Source organism: Cyprinus carpio, chromosome B11 (genome assembly GCF_018340385.1).
Source record: "Cyprinus carpio isolate SPL01 chromosome B11, ASM1834038v1, whole genome shotgun sequence".
In the NCBI taxonomy this organism is placed as follows: Eukaryota; Metazoa; Chordata; class Actinopteri; order Cypriniformes; family Cyprinidae; genus Cyprinus; species Cyprinus carpio.
Window position 1 is genome coordinate 7,699,543 of NC_056607.1, and position 21,453 is coordinate 7,720,995.

Genomic DNA, 21,453 nt, shown 5'->3' on the forward strand with positions numbered 1-21,453 from the left:
GTGAAAGAAAAATAATGAATTTACATATTCATTAGCTAAAAGAAAACACTCAATTAGCAATCTCTTCAAATTTACACAAAGAAAAAGAATATAAGGCACCAAACCAAAAAAACAAAAAAATGTTGTCAGAAATGTATATTTAAGTCACCAGAATAGCTTAAATTCATCCTGACCTTTTTGGATAGGCTTACTCATCATAACATACTTTTTAAAAGACCGGGTAAAAGGTAAAATTAAATATTCCACCAATAAAACAAGACATGTGGGGCGGGCGAAGGGGCGGGTCTTCATAAGACAATTGACAGCGGTCTCTCCAATCATATCGAAGAACGGACTTAGGTTGGCACACTCCCGTCCAATCAGATGTCAGCGAGGTTGGCGCTGCTCTCGACGCGCCTTTCAGTTCTCAGGTTCAGTCAGTTTTGATTCACTCTTCCTCCTCGCGTCTGACCGTGTCCTACCTCATCCCACCGCTTCTAGCGCTTTTCTCGGACATTTTTCTTTGAAACATCTCGATTAACCACCATGGCTGATACCGCTGTTGATACGACTACCACCCCTGAGATCACCGCAAAGGTAAGTTTGCTTGAAACTCTTGTATTTGAAGAAATTAGACCTACGTTAACAGCTACCTGGTGATTAAATAGAGAAAAAGAAAAGCGACCAGTCAGTGAGAGGTTTTATCAGCGATAAATGTTATTCCTATCGAGAGAATGTTAAAACAGCATTCTTCGTACATCGGCATCTTTTTTTCCGTTAATTCTCAGTTCGCGCCGAATCGTGTTTAAATGAACGATTAAATAGTCAACCGTTGCGCACATTCCATTCAAGAATAAGTCTTAAAAAATCTCTTTGAGGACTGAATTCGACATAATTTTCCCATATGTAATCATATCCTATTAACATAAAATATAGGGGGGGGTGTAAATTAGTGAACCATCTGCCACACTTTCTTTCTTTCTTTATTTGAATGCGCGTGTGTGTGTATGTAAAGTCAAGGCTCTTGATCTCTGCCGCTCGAATAGGCGGGAATATAGTCGCCGCGTCGTTCGCGCCAGTCTCTCGAGCACGTTGTCTTGGCGCGCGCTCAGCCTCCTTTTGTTTCTAGCCCGGCGCGTGAGCGCGCATGCGCGTGCACGTTTCCTACTGGGGAATAAAAGGGGCAATGGGCAAGACGACGCGAAATGACCTTAAGTGACCTCGGCATGTGTGTCGTAACAATAGTTCGAACTCGAATTGATTGTCTATATAATAGCTTGCTCTCTCGTGCAGATTTAAGAGAAAAAACAGGCAACATTACAAAAAAATCCCATTAATTAGCAGTTCCAATGAAACCTTTTCTGACATCATTTCATATTAGTAACTTACACATTGAGTTGCGATTAACGTTTAGAAGGTGACCCATTGTGACTACACGATGCTCGTACTACATGTATGAAAAAATTAAATAAATAAATAAAATGAGGGCATAGTTTCTAAAACTGTTTTTAAAGGCAAAACCTGAGGTGGTTTTCATGACCGTGTTGGTTTGCCATTTAATGTATTACGAAAGGCAGTCAGCCAGCTGGTGTGTGTGGTCTGTGGCTCATCTGTGTGCGTGGGTGGGGAAGAAACTCAAGGAAACAAACTTTCCCCTTTACTACCCATGAGATACTCACACGCTGCATTGTTTATGTAGTTGGAGGGGGTTTATTTATTAACCGATAAACGTCTGCTTCATTTCAGGACTTGAAAGAGAAGAAGAAGGAGGTGGTTGAGGAGGCAGCAGAGGCTGCAAAGGAAAACGGCAGCGAAGACGCACCTGCCAATGGAAATGGAACAGTAAGCGTTGAGTATTTCCCAGCAGGCCTTGTGGCTTTTGTCCCCGAGTACCCGCTCGCCGCGCAGGTGTTGGAGGCCCCCTCCCCCTCTTTCATCGTGCTGCTCTTTGTTTAGGGTTCAAACTGACTGACACAGATGTGTCTTGAGAAGACAGCTTCGAGGCTGTGCACATGGTTTCTCAGCACATGGCTTTTACATAACCGACCTTCCCGAAAACTTTGAAAATTATCGTAATGATACTCAATCACTGACTTCGCTTGTAAATCCCCAAATCATCTGGTGATGTAACAGATTCGGTATCGGTTTCACTCATGGTGCTTTCTCTGTTTTAGACTAACGGTGCTTCACACGAGGAAGAGGAAGCCAATGAGGACGTAGAGGGTGGGGATGATGAGGAGGGTGAGTTTGACTGTGCCTGTGTTATCATTGCATAATTTACTAGTACAGAAACCGGTTATTGACGAATCCGTTTGGCTTTTAACAGCGGGAGAAGCAGAGGAGGAGGAGGAGAAAGGTGCTGAAGAAGAGGCAGACGGGCAACCCGTGAAACGTCCAGCTGAGGAGGAGGTGGGTTCAGGTTTTAGATGCATTTCACAACATTTCCATCATCCTTACCTTATCTAATCCTGGATCGTCTGCTTTCAGGAGGCAGTCGAAACAAAGAAACAGAAGACAGAAGAGAACGGCGACTCCACAGAGGCTGAAGTCCAAGCCTAAAGCTCTCGCTGCTCTTCAGTAGCTCTGTCTGTATGGTCAGTTTGACCTAGTAGAGTTTGTGCTTTCCTGTATATTTCACAGACCTTCTTTTCGCCGTCACAAGATCTTTTTATTGCACTGAGGCCCATAACATCATGACTCTGTCCCCTTTTGTAAGACCTTATTTATTGGTGTAGGACCAACATTAGAACCCTGTATTAAAAGAAACAATGTTTATTTTAGCAAACGTTTAACAAGCACACATTCTACTCTGTTATTTGACCAGCGGATGTACACACAAGCAACTGAAAGCCTAAGGTTCTGTCATTTTCATGGGTGACATTTTTCTGATCCACTAAAGACCAAAGATGAGTTTTAAGCAGGGGCTAATAGACGATGTTTAACCTGGTTGTGCTGCTAGAAGTTAATCCCTCGCTTTGGCAGATCATTTAACATAACAGATGGCTCATATGAATGAGAGGGGTTCCTTAGTCAACACATCGCCCGTCCTCTTAACATGTTAATTAACCCCTTTTTAAATCTTGAAGGTCTTTTGTTCCATATGCATTTAAAAGGATTGTATCTTTCTATCCTTATGTACAGTTTTGGGGGTTTTGTTTTATCATTGTGATTTAAATGGGAAGTGCAGAATGAAACAAAAACAATCTATAACAGAACTGTATGTTGGTACTGGTGTTCTTTCAGTCCTTCAAGCGAAACCTTTTTTTTTTTGTGTGTTTTGGTTGCTTTTTGACCACTGCTTTGTATAGTTTGGTTCAGGATTATAAATAAAAACACAGTCTTGTCTTTTTAAAACCAGTGCCTCTTGCGTCTTTTCTTAATGTTGTGTTTGGGGTTGCAAAACTTTTTTTTTTTTCAAAGCTGTTTGAAACAAGACTGGACATGCACCAAGTATGTGCAAGAGGACTGACTTTAACTGGAACTCAAATTTAGGCAAAAAGTAAAATTAGCTTCTTGCAAAATGGGTAAAGGAATAGTTCACCCAAAAATGGAAAGTTTCTGAAAGTTGTAGTCACCCTCGGGCCATCCAAAATGTAGATGAGTTTGTTTCTTAATGGGAGCAGATGTGGAGAAATGTAGGATTACATCATTTGCTCGCCAACAGATCTTCTGCAGTGAATGGGTGCCATCAGAATGAGTCCAAACAGCTGATAAAGACATCAAATTAATCCACATGACTCCAGTCCATCAATGTCTTGTTTATGAGAAAGAAATAAAAACATCTTTAACTTTAAACCGTTGCTTCTGGCTAAAATACAAGTCTTCTATCTACTGTATTTCATTCTTCAGTAAAAAGGTCTTGTCTGAATCAGGAGGGAAATATGCACAGATCAAGCACCGTTTTAAAGGAAAACAGTTAAAAACAAATACGTTCAGTGAATTTTGAGGTGAGAGGCCGACGGGGACACCTTTTTTTTTTTTTTTGGAGGAAGTGTTACTTGGATTATGGACTTGAAGGGATGGCTTTAATGATGGATCTGTTTCTTATAAATATGCAGCTTTTGGTGTCACAAGGCGTTAAGTGATGGACTGGAGTCATGGATTATTTATTTATCAGCTGTTTCACTCTCATTCTGACGGCACCCATTCACTGCAGAGGATCCATTGCTGAGCAAGTCATGTAATGCTACATTTCTCCAAATCTGTTCTGATGAAGAAACAAACTCAATTATATCTTTGATTGCCTGAGTAAAATTTGAACCAAATTTTCATTTCTGGGTGAACTATTCCTTTAATAGGGTCAGTTTCACCTCCATTTGAGAATCTATTGCGCCCCCTGCTGGTTAAACTTTCCACACTCTGATCTTGTATTTACTAGAAACTACACCAGTCTTATTTTGTGCATGTTTAAATCAGACCGACACCTGCAGCAGAAAACCTTCGTCCTGTGACAACTGTTTAATTCTCAGAACATTAACCTGTACAATGCAACTTACATCAGTTTCCATAGTGGAAGATATCTGTACATGCTAGTGTAGATTACACATGACTGAGGGGAAAAAAAAAGTGATTATAAATTTCGAATTGCTTGCTACCTGGATTTTTTAAAGGTTTGATGTGCTGCATGTATTGCAAAGCGAAACGAACAAAACAAAAAAGATGCTTAGCAATATGAGCGCACAATTGTGAGTGCTCTGGTGGAAAGTCCATATCGGGTGTCCAGATTTGTTGTAGTCACCGAACAATACATTCGGCTTGTTCTTCAGCACGGGGCCTGTTTCCGTATTGCCATCACTCACACCCCAGCCTCAACGTCCGCTCTGCCTGATAATGACAAGAACGACTGTGATTACAACGATCACGCCAGACCACAGGGAAGCAGGCATGAGAGCGTGCGTTCCATGACATGGCTCAGTAGGGGAACCATAAATACGTCATTTATGTTTTTCTTATAACTATGTCATTGGAGCGTCCACCAGTGTCAAGCCATGTCACAGCATGGCAAACATGCGACAGGAATTTTGGTACTCTTAAAGATGTGTGTAGTAGCTTTCTAGTATTCAAATGATGAGCCTGATCACTTTTAAAAATGCGAAGAACCAATAGACACACACACGTTCTCTGTTTTACTGTGGTACAGTTCGAAACAGAGGCCTACAGTAAGGCATCAATGCGGCTATACATGCAAACAAACCGACAGGTGACATCTTCAAACAGTTCATTGACATGTCGACAGGATACATTTGCTTTGGACATGTGAGAGGGGTTTACGTTTATTAAAAGCAATGAACTAACAATTAGCTGAACAGAAACCACTTAAAGAGAGTTCAGGGAGCTATAAACAGTTTTGGCTTTGTCCTTCATGAGGAATCGACAGTAAAAAAAAAAACCCTAAACATTTCACATTATGTACAAGCCAGATGAAAGTAGTCAGGCATCACACGTACACAAACAGGCTTTCTCTCACACACACGCACTACACAAGCCTGCCATCATGCAGTCGCTGTTGCAGCATGCTTACGTTAGAAATCCGAGTGAGATGCATAGTCAAAATCGCAGCTCTTTTACCCTCTCTCACATCTCCAGTACTGCGCACGTGTGGCGTAAGGTGAAGAAGGTGTATCTGAAGCAAGCGCAGGAGTCTGAGCTGTTTGTTGTGTGTGTATGGGGTCCAAAATTAACTTTTACCATTTCTGACAACAGCTGGTAAATTTAGTATACATGGGGGTCCAGAAGTCACTGTTATGCATCTTGAAACCATCAAAAATTATTAAAGACTCAGTATTTTGTTTGTTTACTTTGCCTGTTATGAAGCTGACAATTTACTGTAATACAATTGTTATGTATTTACACCTTAAAAATTGTGTAGAATGTGAAACATTTTATTTATGTGTAACAATATTATTACTATATGTATGTGTGTGTGTGTGTGTGTCTTTTTTTAACATAATTTAATTTTTTAACATAAAAATAAAGTTTTATATGTATGCGAATGTTTTCTATGTATAATTTACTATAATACAGTTACCTCTAATACAAATATGTATTTATGCTTACAATTAGTGCAGAATTAGAAAGATTTCTTCTACATTTTATTTATTTGTTATATACATATGTATATATATATATATATATATATATAATATATTAGGGCTGTCAAATGATTAATCACGATTAATCACATCCAAAATAAAAAAGTATTTGTTTACATAATATATGAGTGTGTATTGTGTATATTTATTATGTATATATAAATACACACACATGCATGTATATATTTAAGAAGAATATGTTATGTTTATATATTAAATATATTTATATATAATATAAAATATAAGAATATAAAATATATAAATGTATATACATGTAAATATTTTCTAAATATATAATTTATGTGTGTGTATTTATATATACATAATAAATATATCCTGTACACATACATATATTATGTAAACAAAACTTTTATTTTGGATGTGATTAATCGTGATTAATCATTTGACAGCACTAATAATTATATATATATATATATACACAGTATCCTTGAATTTTTTAATTTTACATTAAAAAATCTGTTTTTAACATAGAAGTAAACAGTTTCATATATCTATATATATATATATATATATATATTAGTGCTGTCAAAGGATAAATCGCGATTAAGTTTAAGTTTTTTGTTTACATAATATATGTGTGTGCAGTGCACTATGTATATTTATTATGTACATACAAATACACACATACAGAATATATTTATTGAAGAAAATATATAATGCATTTATATTTATATATTTTTTTTTATATATAAATATTTTTATTATATAAATATAAAATATTTTTTTCTGAAATATATGCATGCATGTGTGTGTATTTATATAAAAAAATATACACAGCACATATTATGTAAACAAAAAACTTTTATTTTGAATGAGATTAATCGCGACTAATCGTTTGACAGCACTAATATATCTTTCTGCTTTCTTGCTTTACGTGAAATAAATCTATGTGTAACAATATTATCACTATATGTATGTGTGTGTGTGTGGTTGTTCTTTTTAACATAATTAATTTTTTGTAACAATAAAAAATAAAGTTTTTTATATGTATGCGAATGTTTTCTATGTATAATGTACTATTAATCAGTTACCTTTGATCTAATACAAATATGTATTTATGCTTACAATTAGTGCAGAATTAGAACAGATTTCTTCTACATTTTATTTATTTGTTATATACATATGTAGTAGGATATATATATATATATATATATATATTAGGGCTGTCAAATGATTAATCACGGTTAATCACATCCAAAAAAAAAGTTTTGTTTAAGCTACATAATATATGTGTGTTACTGTGTATATTATTAGGTATATATAAATACACACACATGCAATGAATATGATTTAAGAAGGAGATATGTTATGTTTATATAATTAAATATATTTATATATAAAATATAAAATATAAGAATATAAAGTATATAAATGTATTATACATGTAAATATTTTCTAAATATATAATTTATGTGTGGTCTGTATTGTATTTATATTAATACATAATAAATCTATCCTGTACACATACATATATTATGTAAACAAAACTTTATTTTGGATTGTGTTAACGTCGTGATTAATCATTTGACATGCAACTAATATATATTATATCTATTATATATACACAGTATCCTTGAATTTTATTAATTTTACATTACGAAAAATCATGTTTTTAACATAGAAAGTAATACAGTTTCATATTATATATTATATATATATATCCCATATATATATTAGTGCTGTCAAATGGATAAATCGCGATTAAGTTTAAGTTTTTTGTGTACATAATATATGTGTGTGCAGTGCACTAACGCTATATTTATTACCCTGTACATACAAATCACTGACACATACAGAATATATTGTTTGAAAATATTCCATGTACCTATATTTATATTAAGATATAATTTATATTATATATAAACTATATTTAATATATAAATATAAAATATTTTTTTCGGAAACTATATGCAGCATGTGTGTGTATTTATATAAAAAAAATATACACCCAGACACATATTATGTAAACAAAAAAACCTTTTATTTTGAATGAGAGTTAATCGCCCGACTAATCATTTGACAGCACTAATATATCTTTCTGCTTTCTTGCTTTACGTGAAATAAATCTGATTTTAATCTAGTCCCAGATTTATGGGCCCCAAATGTATGCATATTTTTTGTACTTTTGTAAAAGGAGTTATTTAACTGTTTATGTTTCGTATATTTGTATCCTACAAAATCTGTCACAAAACATTTTCCACTAGAGAAAAAGTTTTTTGAAGATTGATCTTTTATTCCTTGGACTGTTTGGATTTCTTTTCTTTGACATCAAAGAGTTTTATCGTTATGCATTATGATTTAATTCATGTCGCACAAAGGGACCTGTCTGCTGCTTCTGGAGTGTTAATTTTGGACCCGGTGTGTGAGAGATCAGGTCTAAATGTGCACCAGCAGTGGCTGCGTCTCGCTCTGGGGAGGCTCACCCTCGGGTGGTGGCAGATGGTACACCACACACAGTGAGGAGTACAGGCACCCCACAAATGACATCAGTGTCGCAAAGTACATCACGCCCTGGGCCCCACCCACAGCGATTGTTGGCAGAGGGCACCCATCGGCCACCGAAAGCAGGATCTGTGCCAGAAAGTACTGGCAGCTGAGCAGGGAGATGTCCATCCCCATACCACGCCTGGTCCCGTCCTCTGATGAGCCGCAGAACTGCAGGAACAACATGTGGACATTGACAAAGGGTGACTGTACCTCCTCTTTCCCACAGACATGTCCTGGGTAGGATTTCTATTTAACTTTATTTTAATTTTAGTTTTAGTCATTTTAGTACTTTCAACTTATTTTAGTTAGTTGCCAAGGTAACATTTCTAATTTACATTTAAGTTCCAATTTTTCATTTAATATATATATATATATATATATATAATATATATATATATAATCATATATCATATGATATCTATATATATATAGTATATATAGGTATATATATATTAAAACCACTGACAATAATTTCTTACTTTATTGTATTGCACATGCAATGGAAGCCTATGAGGCAAAATATTACAGAGCGTTTTTAAAAACAGAAATCAGACACTTATAGTTTTGTTAATTATAACAATATACAATTACTTTATATGCTGTTTGAGGTCAAATGCTGTATAAAACTTTATGTGTTGCAAACAACAATATTGCAAATATATACCCTATATTTCTGTTGTATTGTGTAAAATGTTCACTATAGTTGTGGAAGGAATTTTAAAATCTATATAATTTTGCACAAACAAGGTTAGCAATTTTGTTACTAGTCTCATGTTCCCAGCTAAGAAAAATATGTTCCAAAAACATTCCGCTACTGTCCATATGTTCCCATTAACTTATGAAAATGTTATTTCTAAAATGTTCTTTCACATTTAAAACTTCAGTTTATTTATTTTGTTTGTTTGTTTGTTTTTTAATTAAATGCTTATAACATGTTTTTTGGCTATGCGAACATTAAGGAAACATTCTGTTTGATCAATTTAAATGTTTCTTTTGAAACAAGTTGTTACATTTCAAAAAATGTTAGTTGAAGGTTCTATTAATACATTCCATGAACAATGTATACATGTTTTTTTATGTTTTACATGTTTTTGTGCTAGCATTATTAAAAACCATATAACAAACATTTAAATACCGTTACTAATATAACGTTTGTTCATAACTTTGAGAGAACCTTGCCAGAACATTCTGAAAACAATCCCTTTTAGCTGGGTTCACAAATAATGTTTAATTTGGATGATATTCTTTTGAAATAGTGAGTATATTAATGTTTCTACTGATACTGTAAGTGTGTTCCCATAAATGTCTTTTGTATTTTTAGATCTCATTATTTTGTGATCTCACCTGTGGGCTCTGGTAGTATTCACAGAGCAGAGAGTAAGGCAGTGTACAGAGAGAAGAGAAGAGAACGCCGTAGGTGACGCAGAGAGACAGCACCACGTACAGGTTGGTGGAGAGAGTGGCCAGCCCTGTGCCCAAACCAAAGGCCAGATAGGCGAAAAAATACAGAGAACGCAACGAGAACCGCTCCTCCAGCTTCTCAAGAATGGCTGCGGAAGAAAGTAATGTGAATACCAAATCATCTTTGTGTATGTTGTATTTTTGAGTTTTACGGTTTTATTTTACTGACCTGAATAAAAAGCAGCTGTATATGTGTAGATGCACATGCAGCACATGGTGACGCCTGAATTGTAGCGCTTGTACTCCTCTGAATCGTGGTGGGCCTTTGGGTCGCCACCAAACACGACCTCCCCCATGAAGTCTGTGTAGAAGAGCAGCATAGTCTGTGTAGATGAGCAGCATGTGCCTATAAAGATATTGAGATTGATGCGTATAAATATTTTTTATGTTAGCGTAAAAATCATTTTATGTTTTATGAAGTTGATTTTGTTATTTGGGCTAATTTAACTTTGTTTTAGGTACCTATAAAAGTACAGATCCATTTAACACATATTTAAATTTGTTCCCTAAAATTGGTTTCGCCTTAGTATTATTTATATATTACTATAGTATTTATTAATATTTTAATTTAGCTTTTATTTAATATTTTTTGTTTTCATTTTTGTTTTAGTCATTTTTATTATTATTATTATAAAAAAAATATTTCTTTGTAGCTTTAATTTATTTTTATTTCTGTAAAGTATTTACATATTTTTTCATTTTAATGGACAAATAGCAAACTTAGAAGAAAAAAAACCAGCAAATCCTGTTTGGGCCTAGTGATACATTGTTAGCTAATGCAAGCATTTTGTAGTTAACAAATTTGATCAGCTGTAGGTCTCTAATTCTGTGATCAAAACCTCTATTTGAAACCTATGTGCAATGTCTGTGCTTATTATTAAAACAACAAATATGAGCCTCAGACATTTTGTAAATGCCTAATGAAATTCAAAACCTTTATTACCCAGGAAATGGTTGGTGCACAGGCTTCGTAAACATGGAGGCATCCTATAGATGGCGGTACAGAGCAGCTTTATTGACAATTGAGAGTCTGCTGCTTCATGGCTGCTACCGAGGTCACTGTCATAACGCATGCCATTCAGCAATATATTTGCCACCTTGGGAAAAGAGCAACATGCTAAAGTTCAATGACAAGTTATATCCATAAAAATGCATAAGTATACATAAAAAAAAATAAAAAAATAAAAAATAGAAATGTTGCCTTGGCAACTAAGTGGAATAAAATAAAATTATACAGAAATATATATATATATATATATATATAAAACAATAAAAGGGCAAAAGTACAATATAGCAAAATTACTTTAACTGTTAACTGAAATTAAATTTAAATTAGAAACTGAAATGTGAAAATAATAGCATATTCAAAATATTAATAATACTAAAATAATATATAAGTAATACTAAAATAAGGAAATGTATTTAAATATGGTAAAATATGTTAAATGTATTTGGGAGTAGTATGGTTTTATAAGTAATAAAAAAAATGGTCAAATTATACAGAATAATTAATTTAAAAAGAAAAAGAAAAAATATTGTCTTGACAGCTAACTGAAAAGTTTAAGTACTAAAATGACTTCAAACTGAAATCAAATAAACCTTAAGAAATATGAAAAACAAAAACCAATAAAAATGACAAAAGCACATTACAACAAAATTACCTGAACTGAAAAATAAATATAAAAAATATTAAAATAATAGCTAATTCAAAATAATAATATACAAATAATACTAAAATATGGGAATTAAGGAAATGTATTTAAATATGGTAAAATGTGCTAAATGTATTTGGGAGTAATTAAAAATGTAGTTAAAATATTCAGAATAATAAATATACAAAATTATTTTTAAAAAAACTTGTCTTGACAGCTAACTGAAATAAAAGTAATAAAATTAATACATTTAAAAGTGAAATAAAAATAAATTAAATCTAAATAGACATTTAAAAAAATCAAGGCACATAACAAAATGATCTAAACTGAAACTAAAATTAATCTGAAAATACAAAAATAAAAACTAATTAAAAACATTAATAAATACTCTTACTCTTACTTAAAATAACACAAATTTTCCGTTAATTGATTTGAATATGGTGAGTTAATTAATGGATTTTGTTTGTGATTAATAAAATTTTTTTGGGAAATTTAAAAAATTAAAAATTATTTATTAATGATGAAAACAAAAATTTTAAGTTAAAGTACAATAAATTAAAACTGAACAGACATTTTAAAATAATACTAATGTGACCCTGCCTGTGATTTTTTTTGTGATTTACTGTTTTCTACATAAAATCATCCTTCATAAAGATGCAGAACATTCTGTGAAAATATAACCTTTATTTCTTTAATATTGACTGAGTAAGGCCATGTCAAAGATTGAAATCAGAGTGAAATGAATGGTTGAAATCAAACTTTGATGCTTGTTATCTCATAATCAGATTTTGAGACTTTAGCCTGGATTTCAAAATATTAATAAATAAATATATTCAAAATATTAATAAATATTATAAGGAGCGTGTAAATAATACTTGGTTCAGATAGTAATACTCAGGCAATTAGTTTAAATAAGGTGAAAGTGTATTTATGCACAGATGAACCTGCAGTACAAACTGACCTGTTGACTGAAGGTGACAGTGCGTCTGCGACCGTCGTCCAAACCACCACCCGGAGCAATCAGCGGCTCCTCCATTAAGGCCAGACTCTGTGGGCGCTTCAGTATCCCTGAGGTACTGCCTTGCTGTGACCCTGACGCAGCCTGTTGGCCCTCATTAGGCTGCTCAGCAGGTTCAATGGCTTGCTTTTGGTCATTAGCTTGCAGCGCTTCAGTTGCCAACAGCTCTCCATTAGGCTGCGAGAGTTTGTTTTGCTGTGTAACTTCATTTGCGGCAAGTGTTTGACTTTGAGGAGGAGGGGGCGTGTCCCCAGGAGGAAGAGGCGGAGCCACCGCCTCGGGTTCTAATGGAGTCTGCTGTCCGGTGTAGCATTCAATCAATACTCTGTCTATGTAGGAGGTGCCTAAGGAGGAAGCAAACTCATTAATCCCAGTGAGCGAGTTATCCCGACTGATGAAGCTGCCGTATTTGGGCGTCAGAGGACTCAGAGGTGAAATGGGGCTGGTGAGGCCTGCGTAGAGCCGTGCGTTGGCGCTGCTCGAGCGGCCCAGTGGATCCTGGTAGTGGTAATTGGTGAACTGGCTGTTATAAAGAGCTTCGTCCTCGTCCTCGTCGTCCTGGTCTGCAGCGGCTCCGGGGGGAGGAGGTGGGGAGTGCGGCAGAGGCAGATTGGGGCTCTTGAGGTTACTTCTGGTTTGAGGTTGGTACTGGGGTAGAGGTCGCTCTGGGATACTGGTGAGGGTCATGGCCGTGGTGGTGGCGAGGGTGATGCTGGTGAACAGGTATATGACCCGGAGCTGGCCACCCATCGACCTTCCGAACTCAGTTTTGTCCCAGTTAATGCCACCCACAATGTAGCCGAAGCCGCCGCCAAGACCTGGGCTCAATTAAAGACACAGCAGCAATGTGATTCAGTGTTGTTAATCTTACCTAAATTAAAAAACGGGTTTGGTAATTGAAATAAAGCTGAAAAAAAAGTATAAATATGATATTTAAAACTTAAAAAATGTAAACAAAAATGTAAATGCTTTCCTTTTGTAGTTGCAATAAAGCTGAAATCAAATAAAATATAAATATTAGATAATATTAGAACATCTGAAAACTTGTCTTTGCAACTACATTAAATATATACTGAAACTGAAAAATAAAAAATGTTTACTAAGTCCTAAAATCACTAAAACTGAAAACAATAATTAATTAAATCTAAATTGAATTACTTAAATAAAATGATAAAACCAAAAAACAAAATGACTAAAACTAAATAGAAAATGAAAAATGAAAATATAAAATTACTAGCTAATTCAAAATACATAAATACTATTATAATATACACTGTGTGCAGAATTATTAGGCAAATGAGTATTTTGACCACATCATCCTCTTTATGCATGTTGTCTTACTCCAAGCTGTATAGGCTCGAAAGCCTACTACCAATTAAGCATATTAGGTGATGTGCATCTCAGTAATGAGAAGGGGTGTGGTTTAATGACATCAACACCCTATATCAGGTGTGCATAATTATTAGGCAACTTCCTTTCCTTTGGCAAAATGGGTCAAAAGAAGGACTTGACAGGCTCCGAAAAGTCAAAAATAGTGAGATATCTTGCAGAGGGATGCAGCACTCTTAAAATTGCCAAGCTTCTGAAGCGTGCTCATCGAACAATCAAGCGTTTCATTCAAAATAGCCAACAGGGTCGCAAGAAGCGTGTGGAAAAACCAAGGCGCAAAATAACTGCCCGTGAACTGAGAAAAGTCAAGCGTACAGCTGCCAAGATGCCACTTGCCACCAGTTTTGCCATATTTCAGAGCTGCAACATCACTGGAGTGCCCAAAGGCACAAGGTGTGCAATACTCAGAGACATGGCCAAGGTAAGAAAGGCTGAAAAAAAACGACCACCACTGAACAAGACACACATGCTGAAACGTCAAGACTGGGCAAAGAAATATCTCAAGACTGATTTTTCTAAGGTTTTATGGACTGATGAAATGAGAGTGAGTCTTGATGGGCCAGATGGATGGGCCCGTGGCTGGATCGGTAAAGGGCAGAGAGCTCCAGTCCGACTCAGACGCCAGCAAGGTGGAGGTGGAGTACTGGTTTGGGCTGCTATCATCAAAGATGAGCTTGTGGGGCCTTTTCGGGTTGAGGATGGAGTCAAAGCTCAACTCCCAGTCCTACTGCCAGTTTCTGGAAGACACCTTCTTCAAGCAGTGGTACAGGAAGAAGTCTGCATCCTTCAAGAAAAACATGATTTTCATGCAGGACAATGCTCCATCACACGCGTCCAAGTACTCCACAGCGTGGCTGGCAAGAAAGGGTCTAAAAGAAGAAAAACAAATGACTTGGCCTCCTTGTTCACCTGATCTGAACCCCATAGAGAACCTGTGGTCCATCATGAAATGTGAGATTTACAAGGAGGGAAAACAGTACACCTCTCTGAACAGTGTCTGGGAGGCTGTTGTTGCTGCTGCACGCAATGTTGATGGTGAACAGATCAAAACACTGACAGAATCCATGGATGGCAGGCTTTTGAGTGTCCTTGCAAAGAAAGGTGGCTATATTGGTCACTGATTTGTTTTTGAATGTCAGAAATGTATATTTGTGAATGTTGAGATGTTATATTGGTTTCACTGCTGAAAATAAATAATTGAAATGGGTATATATTTGTTTTTTGTTAAGTTGCCTAATAATTATGCACAGTAATAGTCATCTGGACACACAGATATCCTCCTAAAATAGCTACAACTAAAAACAAACTAAAAACTACTTCCAAAAATATTCAGCTTTGATATTAATGAGTTTTTGGAATCATTGAGAACATGGTTGTTCAATAATAAAATTATTCCTCAAAAATACAACTTGCCTAATAATTCTGCACTCCCTGTATAAATAATATTAAAAAACTCCTTTTCATGGAATTGATTTAATTTGGTAAAATGTGTTAAATGGATTTTGAAGTATTATACTTTTATAGGTAACTGAAATCATTGTCAAATTTGACAATCATGTACAAAGTACAAAAAATACTGAAATTAAATAAAAATAAATTAAAGCTAATTTTGTCACAAAACAAAATGACTATAATAATATGCTATAATAATTTATAAATAATAATAAAATAACAGATTTAATTAAATAAGATTAAATGTGTTCAATTGATCTGGGAGCACTATATTTTTAACAAAAAATGTCAAATTATCCAAAATAATTAATAAATAAAAACTTAAAGGATGTGTACAACTGACAAAAATGACAAAAAAGACTTTTGAAATTTAACTAAAAACTGAAAATGTAAAAACAAAATATGAATAAATATTATAGTGGTACAGAAATAATACTAAAACAACACTTATGTGATTAGACATATATTAGATTTTGAGAATTATGACAAAAAAAAGTCCTTATGTGAAAACCACGACTCAAGCAGTTAAGTTAAAAAACAAATAATGCTTTAAACGAACATTTAACCATAATTAATCAAGTTTTCCTCTAACCTGCCAGAAGAGCGTGAATATTTAGGCCTCGGTCCTGGTCCTCTGGGCTGCACACATCCATCATGTACGCATGACTGGGGTTGTCTGCTGAGTCGGCACTGAAGTCCATCAGAACCACGCCGCACACCGTCAGCATGATGCCCCACTTGTGATCCAGGGAGGTGTCCGCCACAGCCGATCCAATGTCCCGTCCATTCAGCACCAGTGTTAGACCCAGCAGAGCCCCTGCAAACACACCAAAAGAGCAACATCAAAGTATTTCAAATTAAAAACCTGAAACTCTAGTTTCAGTATCACATGTTAAAGGATTAGTTCACTTCTAGAATTAAAATTTGCTGATAATTTACTCACCCCCATGTCATTCAAAATGTTCATGTCTTTCTTTCTTCAGTTTTTCTCCATATAGTGGACTTCAGTGGTGGCCAATGGGTTAAAGGTTCAAATTGCATTTTCAATGCAGCTTCAAATGGGTCTACACGATCTCAGCCGAGCAAAAGAATCAGTAATTTTCTAAAAAAATTCAAAATTTTATACATTTTAACCACAAATGCTTGTCTTGCACTAGCTCTGCGATGCGCATGCATCTCGCATTGTGCATGCCTTGGCTAGGATCGTGTAGAGCCCTTTGAAGCTGCACTGAAACTGGACTTTCAACCCGTTGGCCACCACTGAAGTCCAAAAATCATGGAATGTTTTTCTCAAAAACCTTGATTTCTTTTCAACTGAAGAAAGAAAGATAGTAATCTAGGATGAAATGGGGGGTGAGTAAATTATCAGGAAATTTTCATTCTGGAAGTTAGCTAATCCTTTAAAGAGCAAACAAAGAGATCAATTAGTGAAGTTTGCGATAACTAAATTCATACTTCTTACCTATTGCCAGGGCAAAAATAAAAGGTCTCCTGCGGCCAAAGCGAGACGTACATCGATCACTCCATGCCCCAAGAATTGGTTGAAGTAGAAATCCTGGGAATCATAAAAGAAGACAGAGAACTTTACTGGCTAAATGTTGGCTTTAAAAACTTGAACTTGACAGCTGTCATTCGCTTTTACATTTTCATATTCAACAGAGCGACAACACAACTTTAAATAAATGTTTTTAAAAACTATAATGGTTAGGACAAAATGTTTTTAAAGTAATGTTAATGGAATAATCTTCTTAAGAGAAAACATGTTATTTGTACCTGATGAATGTTCTTATAACTTTGAGAGAATACATTCTTAGAATATTAAGAATAAACATTCAAATAACATTATATCTTGGGTTAGAATAAAATTAGCAGCATGTTGTAAAAAAAAAAATAACTTTTTTGTAACCTTTAAATAACATTACAATAATGTCAAGAAAACTGGACATGTCAACGTTTTTAAACATTTTAAAACGATGTTTGTTTTTATAACCTAAATTTGTTACATGGGATATTCTTCAAAACTGTTTTTTAATTGATATCTACATACCTAAAATTGGACTGATGAACCACACAAGACTGTAGAACTGGTCGGGCAACCCCATCTGAAGTAACACAGGCGTGACGTACGCCGTTTCCATCGCGTAGCTGAACTCGATCCCAAACAAAATGCAGCCATTGAAGAGAAGCTCAGGGAAAGTGCGTCTCGGAGGAAGTTCGCTCAGGTCGAGCTGTTCCAGGGGGCACGGCGTGTTCGGTGGTGGCGGCGGAGACGGTCTGATCAGTTTCCGTCGCTTTGGGTGCCTCTGGAAGTTGTTGGCTCTGTGACTGAGGTGCCGCGTGGTGGACGATGGGAAACTGGACGTTTTGGACAGAGTGGGTCTCCAGGTGCCTTCCTGGGCAGTCCTGAACTTCCCCCCTACAGGACTGGACAGCAGGGGGTCGCTCGGGGTGCCCATTCCAGGAGATGACATTCTGCTACACTAAAAGGGAACAAGATGGGAAAAAGCAGTCTGTTGCTGCTCCAGCACAGTGGCAGCTGTACAAAGCACTCTTAGGTTACGTTTACACGACAACGTTTTCAAAACGGTCCGCGTTTACACATATCAGCGAAAACAGCCAAAAACGCTGTATTACGTATGCCAGGCCAGTAGTTGGCGCTGTCACCTTGTTAGTAAACAGTACCTGTAGGGAAGTGATGATTATATGTTGTATATGATGCGTCTCTGCTGTTGGTTGTAATATTGGTGAAGTAAATCCACACTTTATTAAAGAAGCATTAGCAAACTATTGAGCAGCAACAACAGTACCATGTACTCCGCCATTGTTGTGTATGTCTGTTCGCTCTTGCCTTTAAAATCAACATGTACTGCGCATGTCTACATACCTAACACATACTACTCACGCGCATGACGTAACCGTTTTCAAAGATTCTAATATTGCACTTTGAAACCCGTTTTCAAAAAATAAGCATTTTCTGTCCCCAAAATGCTATTGTTGTGTAAACAAACAGGCAAAACGCATAAAAAGTTTCCCGTTTTTGGTTGAAAACGTTATCGTGTAAATGGACCCTTACACACTTCCAAAAGTAGGTTTTCACAGTGATGCCCTAGAAGAACCATTTGCTATTCTTTAATATTGAGAAAGAAAGAACTATATCTCTTTAAAATTAACTTTATCTTTTTTTTTTACATTTTTTTAAATGTTTTATAAAGTTTTTTTTTTTCTTGGTTATGCGAACATTAAAGGAACATTCCAGTTTTACTAATCATTTCGCTAGATATGACCCTTCTTCCTCGGCTGGGATCGTTCATCGGCATTTAAGCTGCATTTTGGAAGTTCAAATTCACGGGCACCATAGAAGTCCATTATATGGAGATAATTCCTGAAATGTTTTCCTCAAAAAAAAAAAAAAAAAAAAAATTTCTTTACAACTGAAGAAAGAAAGACATGAACATCTTGGATGACATAGGGGTTAGTACATTATCTGTAAATTTTTATTCTGGAAGTGAACTACTCCTTTAAGGGAACATTCCAGTTTTATGGGAATGTCACTTTTGAATGTTCTCTGAACATTCTGAAACAAGTAGTAACAGTAACACTTAAAAAAAAAAGTTCCATGATTGATGTGTAAATGTTTTTGTGTTAAGATTTTGAGAACATTATGAAAGACCAGGGGCCTCATTTATAAAACTTTACGTAGAATTCATCCTAAAAGTATACGTATGCACGAAAGATAGATTCTGCGTATGCACAAAAGTTTTCAGATTTATAAAATCATTCTTACGCCAGAACCTGCGCGAAAACCCCTTTATAAATCTTAGTCAGGGAAAGATTGTGCTTACGGGCATCCACCTCGTCTCCTCCCCGAAATCACCATATATGGAGCTTACAATGCCTAGTTTTACTATGCTTAACCTCATCTGCATATTATTTCCATGCATATTCCTATCCACGTGACACCATATTTAACACCGTTAAAGGTACAAGATATTAAGGAGATACGGACTATAAATGCCATTTGTGCCATACAATTTACATTGCTAAAAATCATCCAGTATCCTTGTTATGTTTAAGAATAAATATATCAATAGAAGGCTATATATATATTTTTTTTTTACATAAATCAAATTTATTCTGTTTTGCTGATAATGTACACATGTGTTTAGGGTATTTATATACAGTAGGTCTAGGCTAGTTTGGTCTACTTATTATATTTCGCAGTAGAAAATGCAGTTGTCTGACTCAATTTAAAAAAACAAATTCCTTCAAATATATGACCATCACAGTTGTAGAGTATTGTCACTGGACCTATTCAAACCAGCCGATGGACCGTTCATCCACCGAATCCAGCAGTGTCTCCCATAATATCGAAGTGCACATCATTTCCTTGTTCTCACTAAAAATATTTTCTCATAACGTGAGATCTGCAGTTTAGTTTAAGGAGGAATTATTGTGTGGCTACAGCACTCCTCCCTGTCATTAAAACAGCATGCCACAGGAAAAGTCATCAAAAATATAGCACATCCTCTACAAATATCTATCCATATCTTTAACTTCTGCATAATGACTTTATGCAATCTCAGTGCTCATCACCATTAATGAATGTCATTTTTAATCTAATCAGAGGCCAGAGTTTGCGTGCAGGTGCGCAAATTTTCCCGTCAAGTTTGTTTTTATAAATCCCATCTTTTGCGTAGGAAGTGGCGTGGGCATGTTTTTCAGGGCATGTTTTGTGCGTACGCAATGGTTATAAATGAGGCCCCAGATACGTAACTCTGAACCAACATTTTGTAAAAGTTACTTTGTTCATGAGAGAACCTTGCAGGCAGGTATAGCCTAAGTTCTGAGAACATTCCTTGTTAGCTGTGAAGAACAGCTTATTTTATTTTTCCACAATAAAGGACCTAGAAAGATTCCATGGAGGTTAAATGCTCCTTGTGGAATCAGCAATTCCAATAAGGAACCTTTATTTTTAAGAGTGTAGGTCATGGTGACATTGAGATAGAGAGCAAAATAGCACAAAAGAATCACAATAGCGGTTTTACACATCATATTAGTAGTGAAGTATCGTGCTGAAGCGCCATTGCTTCAAGGAGGTCAGTGACACGACACTTCTTCTTCTCCCCTCGTGGACACGACGTACTGCAACCAATGCGCAGCTCCACTGTCAAGATGCGCATTGCACATGTGGTCTCTCCTTAGCTGAGGAAGCAAAACGCATAACTGCAGCCTCGTTCCCGCGCACTTCTGAGAAATGCGCGATGTTATCTCTATTATGCGAGAGTAAAAAGCGCACATAATCGTTGATTTATAAAAATGTTTAATTATGGATGAAAAGAAGGATGCTTGCATGGAGACCTTGACGTGTTTATTTTCTGTTTGCCCACACCGGCTGCACCTCAGAGGTGTAATAATCACCCTAATCATCCGCTTTCAAGGTAAAGATTATACAGTCGACTCCACTCATGTGTTCTTTGTGAGAGGCGTGCGGCGGATGGAAACAGAAATGTTACCTTTATCCGGGATGCTCTTCATGCATTACTGGCTTGCAAACAGCAGACGGAAGGACGCATCATGTTGACGCCGCCGTTTAACGTTTCGTGTTTTTTCGTGCTTTCTGGCGCAGTCATTTCTCAGTTTTATCGTGCTCCTCCGGTCTTTCCCTGTCCTAGCATCCTCCCGTCCGTCGGCTCTCCTGCGTGACGTCACGGCAGCGCCCCTCCCGTCCCGCGCCAATCTGCAGCATCAGCATCAACTGAAAACTGACGTAGCTCTGTCGCAAATACAGGTGCTGGTCATAAAATTAAAATATTATCAAAAAGTTGATTTCACTAATTCCATTCAAAAAGTGAAACTTGTATATTATGTTCATTCATTACACACAGACTGATATATTTCAAAT

The 21,453-nt window shown here is 35.9% G+C and overlaps 2 protein-coding genes across 2 annotated transcripts; one reads left to right on the forward strand and one right to left on the reverse strand.

The window, feature by feature from the left end:
• Positions 1–381: 381 nt before the first annotated feature.
• Positions 382–3,333, forward strand: LOC109098634 (prothymosin alpha-like). Its single transcript, XM_019112222.2, has 5 exons — positions 382–576; positions 1,726–1,821; positions 2,154–2,220; positions 2,306–2,388; positions 2,467–3,333. Exons 1-5 carry the CDS (start codon positions 526–528, stop codon positions 2,536–2,538), a joined length of 369 nt encoding a protein of 122 aa, XP_018967767.1. The 5' UTR covers positions 382–525; the 3' UTR covers positions 2,539–3,333.
• Positions 3,334–3,864: 531 nt separating this feature from the next.
• Positions 3,865–21,266, reverse strand: LOC109098636 (proton-associated sugar transporter A). The gene is made up of 10 exons (XM_042733717.1): positions 21,065–21,266; positions 17,599–18,031; positions 17,014–17,106; positions 16,144–16,368; positions 12,654–13,528; positions 10,984–11,137; positions 10,210–10,386; positions 9,924–10,129; positions 8,516–8,747; positions 3,865–4,803 (listed from the first exon to the last, which is right to left on the reverse strand). The coding sequence occupies exons 2-10, from the start codon at positions 18,020–18,022 to the stop codon at positions 4,775–4,777; spliced, it is 2,415 nt and encodes an 804-aa protein (XP_042589651.1). The 5' UTR covers positions 18,023–18,031; positions 21,065–21,266; the 3' UTR covers positions 3,865–4,774.
• Positions 21,267–21,453: the final 187 nt, after the last annotated feature.